The sequence below is a fragment of the Colius striatus genome, chromosome 2 (assembly GCF_028858725.1).
Source record: "Colius striatus isolate bColStr4 chromosome 2, bColStr4.1.hap1, whole genome shotgun sequence".
Lineage (NCBI taxonomy): Eukaryota > Metazoa > Chordata > Aves > Coliiformes > Coliidae > Colius > Colius striatus.
The window spans coordinates 52,885,797-52,893,495 of record NC_084760.1 but is presented as its reverse complement, the minus strand read 5'-3'; the positions used below and the strand labels follow the sequence as shown (position 1 = coordinate 52,893,495).

Here is a 7,699-nt window from a genome sequence, read left to right as displayed (position 1 = left end):
TGCTTCTCTGCAATCTTCCTCAATAATGCTGCTGATGAAAAAAGAAACGGAATTCAAACAGATTTGAAAGAATTTTAAAAACCTTTATGGCTTGCTTTTTTTTTTTTTTTTGGTGAGTTATATTAGTTCTCTAATCTCTGTCTGCATTGCTGATAAGCACATCCTGAAAGCAAGCCAACCAGCACAGTGACAACAGGTTCACATCTGAGTTCGAAAGTGACGGCTCATGCATCTCTAGAATTGCTCGCATTCACCAGGCTGGGAAGCAGCAGCGCACATCTCTGTGAGCACCAGAGAGCAGAGGAGAGAGGTCAGTATGCCTGAAAGTGTTAAGAGTGGTAGATCTGTGCTTTATTATTCTCCTGGTAAAATAACAATAGTTTCCCATAGACCTCTTTTGTAGAAGATTTTGGCATGTATTGCCCAAAAGAATTGGAGACAATAAGGGGCTAGAGCTGGTCCATGCTTGAGGGGAGGGTAGCTGTCCAGAGTAGAGTTTTCTCAGTGCTCGTATGGAAACCAGAGCCTCACATGGACTTTTCTGGATGTCTCAGCAAAGAACTTGGAGTCGTAACTGTGAGACAAGTAACTAAGCAGAGTAAAAGTGTGTTGTCACTGTGGATTTAGGAGATTAACTGGCAGACACCTTTGTGCCTGCATTTGGACAGTTATTTTTGAGATGTATTTTTGAGGTGTAACCTGGCTGGCACGAGCACACCTGAATGTTGGGCTTTTTTCTCCCATCATATAAAGTAGGCTTTCCAGGAAATGGGACAAGGCTTGTTTACCAGGGTAAATTTTTTCATAGTATAGTCATATATCTATAAGAAACAGGCAGCACAATAACCTTTGTTCCAAATTGATACAAAACTCCATGTTTTTGACAGAACAATATCAAGAAGGTTTCTACGTACTGTGCATTGCATGTGTCCCCTTTTTGTTTCTCACAAATTCCTTGCTCTTTCTCCTGCATCAGTGGTACTTTTCACTCATTCTCCACATCTTTGCATTCTTAGGACTTTCTCAAGTTTGTTTTCACAACTTGAATTTGAAAGAGTTTCTAAACTTTCAGATTTGGTACATGTAGGGCTCCAGTTTGTAAAGGCTTGTAGAAGGAGGCAGACATTGTTAAAAGACATTCTGAACACACTTTCAGTCACCAAATTCAGAATGAGAGCTTGGTAGTTAAGCTAGGTCTGACATCCCAAAGAAAACTATAGTTACTCAGATCCTAGAGGAATTCTGACAAATGATTTTCACCTAAGTTTCCGTCAGGGAGGTTAGTTTTTACTTACATGGAATATACACTTGTATGTGAGTAAAAGTTGTTGGAGTACAGTTTTTATTGTTTTTTTTTCTTTTCATTAGAAATGTGTTGTGTGATATTTGTTTTTTTTCTGTGAGATGACAACCAGAGAAAGAGATATACTTTATATTTTCTTATTGTAGGTTATTTTCCTACAAGGACAACAGATTGGTAATGGAACCATCAAAGGAATATGTATTTAAATACAAAGGGTTTTATTTTGGTCAAGTGACTACACCTGAGTATGTAGCTTCCCTGGAGGATTTTGAAATCAATGATAGTGACATATTTTTAGTTACTTACCCAAAATCAGGTAAGAATGGAATTTTTTCTAAAGTGGGTAAAATCTGTGTTGTATTCAGCCATCTAACTGCAGAAATAGTACTTACAGCTTTGTTTTTACACCTAAATTGTCTGAGTGTATGCAGTGTAGCATTAAGTACAAACCCAGCACAGCCACAGCCTGAGCAGACTGGCCTATGGTATAAAAGGAGAAAGGAACCAGCAGTATTACAGTAGGAGATGGCCAGAGGCTCTGGAGCGAAACAGTTCTGTTCATTCTGCCCAAGGGCATTCATCTTTCGGGATTTGCCTCCCACCATTAACAGCTGGAACATGAACACATAGTGGCACAGTCTTCAAGTCCTGCCTTTTTAGCTCATCCTTGCCAGCAGCTGTGACCCACAAGTCAGGCCTTCCCCAGGGAAATACATAGGATTTTCTTTCAGACCTGAAGTGCCTCTGAGTATATGCACTGTAGCATATAGTGCATCTGATAACACCATGCTTGTAAAGCACAAATGAGCCCAACAAAGAAAATTTTTACAAGTAAGTTCACTTTCAGATTTGGATATCACAAGCACTGTCTTTAATTTAAAAAATAAAATCAACCAAGGTTCAAATAAAGTTTCCTTTTCAGGAACTGTGTGGACGCAGAACATTTTGAGCTTAATACTTCATGAAGGCCATCGGGATGGAACAGAAAATAAGCAGATCATGGAAAGAATCCCGTGGCTGGAATATATGAGCGACGTGAATTATGAAGATCTTCCTTTGCCTCGTGTTTTTGCCACCCACTTGCCTTACTACTTAGTTCCAAGAGACCTGAGAAATAGAAGAGGCTCTGTAAGTGATGTCACTTTTACATTTCCCTTAAAACCAATCATGCTAATTTGCAACAGTGAATTGATCCAAAAACTACCTTTTTCCTCTTTCAGGTCCCTGGGTTTCAGTATAAATATCACCTTACTCATATATGTGAGTAGGGCAGAGACCTTCTAAAGCCCATTTATTCTATTTCCTTTTGCCAAATCTCTCAGCCCCAACACTGTTAGAAAGAAGGATGGTGAATCTCAGGAGAATCTGACAGGGTCAAAGATTTGCACTGGTTTTCCCCTTGAGAATATCCAACTACAGAAAAGTTCTAAGTCTGAAGACAAATCTCCCACACTGAGAATATGAGTAGGATGGTTAGAGAATGAGTAGAGAATGAATGTGAAACCTTCATTTCCCGATCCCCAGTGTAGTTATTGCAGCCTAACTGCCTTGCACAAGTGAACCCTATCACTGAAGCCTGTAACACTGATCCCCTGAAAACAGTCAGCCACAGGCACCCTACAAATGCAGTCCTAGAAATGACCTGAGAGCACTGTCTCATCCAGAATTTACCTAATGTGATTGTCACCTTCCAACTCTTCACATATTTCCAGGGGCATTTGTATGGAACAATGCGCTGATGGTCAGGGCAATTGCAGTCTTTTACTGTTTCTGAGACAAGGCTTCTTATCGTTTTGCAGATTATTTATGTTACCAGGAACCCTAAGGATGTTATGGTTTCTTACTACCACTTCTCTAAATTCATGACCGCACTAGAGGAAATACCAGATTTTAATGCTTTTATGGAGAGATTTTTAGCTGGCAAAGGTAGGATGTCTTTTTTTACTAAGGAGTCCAGATTGTATTGCATGACTGTAGATTAAATGAAGGTTAATTAAATGGAGGTTAATTATACCAATGATTATCAATTGCCAGAATGCTCAGCTATGTTGTAAAGCTGCAAAGGCTGTGTGTGCTTGGCATCACTTACTGATGGAAGCTGGTCCAGAAAGAGCAGCACAATCATGGGTTTACTGCTCCCCAGCAACATGCAAGCCACCTTTTTCATTGTAATTGGAGGCTGTTTCAGAATAACAACCATTAAGACTGAAAATCTCTCAAGGCTTCTGTGCTTGGTTAGTGGATCTGAATCTGTTCTAGGAGACACTGGACAGCAACAATAAAGAAGTAGATGTTCACTTCTGCCAGTATTAGTTTGGACTACTGGAAACAAAAGGGGATTGGCCACATTAGTTTGGAGAATAGTCACAATAACTGCAAGCACATGTAACCAGAAAGTATTATTTACACGCAGCCTTACAAAGGACGTAATGATTAACAATTTTGCAACTTTACTACGAGCTATTAATACCATTTCTCTCTTTTTTTACAATAAATTACTGTGCTAAGTACTTGCAAGTTCGTGGATGGATCATGTTGCAGGCTGGTACAGTCATGCAAAGGATTTCAATATACTCTTCCTTACCTATGAAGAAATGAAAAAGGTGAGGTCAATTAGTATCACAGTATCCCACATAATATCTTCCTATACCTAGCACATTTTCAGACAACTCAAACAAGATTTTTGGGAATATCTTCAATGGGAGTGTTGTGCTCATAAGGACAGTTCTGCTAAAGGAAAGAAGTGCCTAAGAGACAGGCTTTAAAGTACTTGAGGAGTACTCAAGTCTCAAATCTCTGACCAGAAGTGCCCTGTCTGGTGCTGTCCATGCCTTTGTACCATGCCTTCTTTCTGTGAGGTGTCTTCCCTTCTACTTGTGGGCAAATCCCAGCCATGACATCTCTGCCCACATCATGTGCCACTGCACTGGTCCCTCAGGCTTCAGTGCCCAGGGTTGCTCAGGTCAAGTCTTCTGCTAGGAACACAAGATGGACAAACACCCGTGGGCTGAGTAGCGGTTTGCACTCACAGGTGCTGTCCCAGGGGTGACTTTGGTAGGGCATCTAATGCCTGATGCAGATTGGGTTTTCAACATGAGGAGCTGAACACAGAATTCCCCATCTCCAAGGACACACTGCTGCAGTGAGCTACAGTGTCACTGCTCTCCAGCATAACACTGATGAAAGTGAGACTACACTCACATGAAAATGATGATCAGTTTGGCACCCAAATGTATGTCCCTTGTTATCCTATATTCCCTTACTGTATGCATTCTGTTCTTTTCATCATCAAGACTCTTGAAAGTGACATTATTGCAGGATCTCAGAAGTGCTGTGCTGAAGATCTGTGACTTCATCGGCAAGAAGTTGAGTGAAGAGGAAGTAGACAGTGTTGTGAAACAGGCTACGTTTGAGAACATGAAGAAAGATCCCAGAGCAAACTATGAGAACCTGCCAGATGACATAACAGCAAAAGACAAGGGCAGTTTTCTACGAAAAGGTAAAGTGAAAGCGGTTTTATGCAACCGCTATTTCATCCCATGCTTTTGAGTGTAAAATGCAGCCAGGGCTTCAGGACTCAGCTGGAATGCCGCATTTTCAGAAGGAAAGTTCAGGTGAGTGGCAAATTAAATTTGTAAGAGCAGTTGTGTTGATGTGGCATCAGTGATTCTACTAAATTTGCCTAAGGATAATAAAAAAGTAATGCTTTACTGTTTGTAACATGAGTTGTAAAAGGCCTGTTAGATCTATGAAAAGGTTTAAGGGTGGTACTGAGCCAGGGGTAAAATAATATATTTTTAGCATTTCTTACTTTTCAAGGTAAGAGTTACCCTAATTGTATGAGAGTAGACCTTGTTGGCCAACGACCTTCTGCGTCCCTACATGGCCTCCCTGGGCTTCTAAGTATTGCTAAGATGTCCTATGGCTTGGTGTAGGAGGAGACCTCCAAAGAATAAAGAGAGCAGTGGGACACTGAGAGAAAAAACAGAGGTGATGCTTTTAATAACTTCCTCTTTGATCTCAGAGAAAGACACCAGAACAAATGCATTGAATAATTTTAAAGAAGCCAGGATTGTGGGTCTATGCTATGTTTTAGTGACAGCCCCTAGGCTTGGAACCATGTCCTCAAAAGAGCACACAGAGCCTCACTCATCAAGGTCAGAGACAGGGAGATGCTGGGAAGACCAGGAATTGTTTCCCAAGACTTGCACTCACTGTATGCAGCAGGCTTCGGAGAAATACATGTTTTGCATCTCATCTTCCCTTGCTGCCTCTTTCCTCAGGCACTGTTGGAGACTGGAAAAACATGATGACAGTGGCACAAAGTGAGAGGTTTGACAAAGTTCTGGAAGAAAAAATGAAGACCCTGCCCATCAAATTTATCTGGGATATTAATGAACTGTAGGCTCATTTTGAGTTTCTTCAGCCTTTGATGCTTATCTTGGATTTTGTGGAAGGAGAAAATATGTCCATTTTCAGCTATGGCATAGAAATAATAATGATGACACCTCAGGCACAAAATGTGAGTTGTCTGAGGAAGCCATAAAATTCCACCAGTTTCCCAATTATTGTAATTTTAATAGAAATTTTGGTTAACTTTCTTGGAAAAGTGACTTCCTTCGTGTCTGTGTTTTCTCTCATTGGCTTTAATAGTACCAGAGTGGTAAAAAGACAAATGAGGATAGGTTGGTGTGGCTAAATACTATCTGAAAAATGTTTCACTTGTGCATTTTGTGAGGTAGAAAATTCAGCATCCACATTGAAAAGAACATTGATCAGCTTAGGTATGTTTATACTTTGATGTCTTCAATTCCTCTTTCCTTGGTAAACACTGGTACTCAACCTTTTGCTAGTGAAGTAACCCTTAGGTTGCACCTTCTGGTGTTGCCTATTTGACTGAAATGCTTCATTGCATCGTCTGTTATAGTTCTTGAGGTCACATCTGACAATTTGCTCTTTGAAATACTGAGAAAAAACATAAGCCATAGTCTCAGCAGTTGTGGAGTGAATGCCCCGTCTATGATACCTGATGACATGCTACTAATGTAAAAAACCTATCAGGTCTCTAAGACTACATCCTTCCTCATATATTCATTCATTCACTGTTGTGGGTAAACCTATCCATGATTCAACTCCATGCAGCAGCTTGCCCAAGAGCTTTCCCTGAGAAAATAACTTCTCTCAAGATTTTTTACTAACAACAGCTCAAAAAATAGTTGCAAATTCAACTGTTCCACTCCTAACATGCATCTGGTCTACAATATATTCACCTTTGTAGGCACCAAAGCCTTGTATGTTGCCTACAGATGGAGATCCAGCTCCTGTGTATTGCTCAACTCTGTCCTATGAAACTCCTCCCAAACTAGAGCTGTCCTTCCTCTCCTCCCTACCTACACACTCTTAAGTCTCTGATACGTGCCAAGGCACCAGCTTGCTCTTCTTATTTTCAGTCCACCTAGTTTAGCTTTCTGATGGATTTTGCCTGTTTTTTTCCTGGACACAACTGCTTCAGAGTTAGCTGCTTCTATTAGGTGAAGGTGACCCCATACCATTAGCCTACAAGAAGGATATTTCTATGTTCTTCAACTGTCACCTTTTGTTCTGAACTTTGTATTCCTGATAACAGGAAAAATAAGTTACATAACCATCTTTTCTGACTTCTGTGACCTCCGCATTCTCTGGCCTGTGAGCCTGATCTTCCTACAAGCGGGAACAGTGACCTTTTCCACCTGAACATACGTACCCTGCCCACAGAAAAGGTAAAAGTAGTTCAAGTCAGAAGGCTAATGCAGGTTTTTTGCTGAGTTTGCTCTCAGCACAAACAGAACTCCTGATAACAAGTAGGACCTTGATCTACGCTCTTTTTACAGGAAGTCACAGCATAGTAATAAAAGCCACATAAACCTCACACGACACTACTAATTCTGCCAAAGAACTGAGCATGAGAACCTCTCCCTCCTACTCCACGCCAAGCTGCAGGCCTCTGAAGGGTTAATGGAAAAAAACCAAAGCCACAACAAAACCCAGAACCCCAGGTGTGTTTCAGCCCTGTCATATCCTGCAACATGAGGAAGAGCACTCACATCTGCTTCTCTCAGGACTGGAGTATCATCATAGTCTACTGCCTGGTCTAACAAGCTTGGAATTTATTCCAACAACTGCAGAGATTAGAACATTTTTTTCCCCTCACAGGAAGCGTATTTCAGTCCCACCCTTTGGGTTTTTTTTTGGTCAAAATAGGAGGGCAAGCAAGAAAAAAAGAAGAAGAAAAAGATGTATGCTCCCTTTGGTTCTGTTTGCTTTAAAGCAGATCATGATGCAATCATAGTTTGGAAGCAAACTCCTGCCACATCTCGCTATGGTGGGCACCGTTCTCTAAATTGGAATAGAGCTCAG

The 7,699-nt window shown here is 40.9% G+C and overlaps 1 protein-coding gene across 1 annotated transcript; it reads left to right on the top strand.

The window, feature by feature from the left end:
• Positions 1–1,470: 1,470 nt before the first annotated feature.
• Positions 1,471–5,851, top strand: LOC104559681 (amine sulfotransferase-like). The gene is made up of 6 exons (XM_010204772.2): positions 1,471–1,619; positions 2,226–2,431; positions 3,103–3,229; positions 3,812–3,906; positions 4,622–4,802; positions 5,587–5,851. Exons 1-6 carry the CDS (start codon positions 1,481–1,483, stop codon positions 5,706–5,708), a joined length of 870 nt encoding a protein of 289 aa, XP_010203074.1. The 5' UTR covers positions 1,471–1,480; the 3' UTR covers positions 5,709–5,851.
• The last annotated feature ends 1,848 nt before the right edge of the window (positions 5,852–7,699 follow it).

Excerpts from the sequence above, each read along its gene's own strand:
- LOC104559681 (XM_010204772.2), top strand. The coding sequence starts at position 1,481 with ATGGAACCATCAAAGGAATATGTATTTAAATACAAAGGGTTTTATTTT. Across the intron at positions 1,620-2,225 it reads AGTTACTTACCCAAAATCAG|GAACTGTGTGGACGCAGAAC; the intron begins GTAAGAATGGAA and ends TTTCCTTTTCAG. Across the intron at positions 3,907-4,621 it reads CCTATGAAGAAATGAAAAAG|GATCTCAGAAGTGCTGTGCT; the intron begins GTGAGGTCAATT and ends ACATTATTGCAG.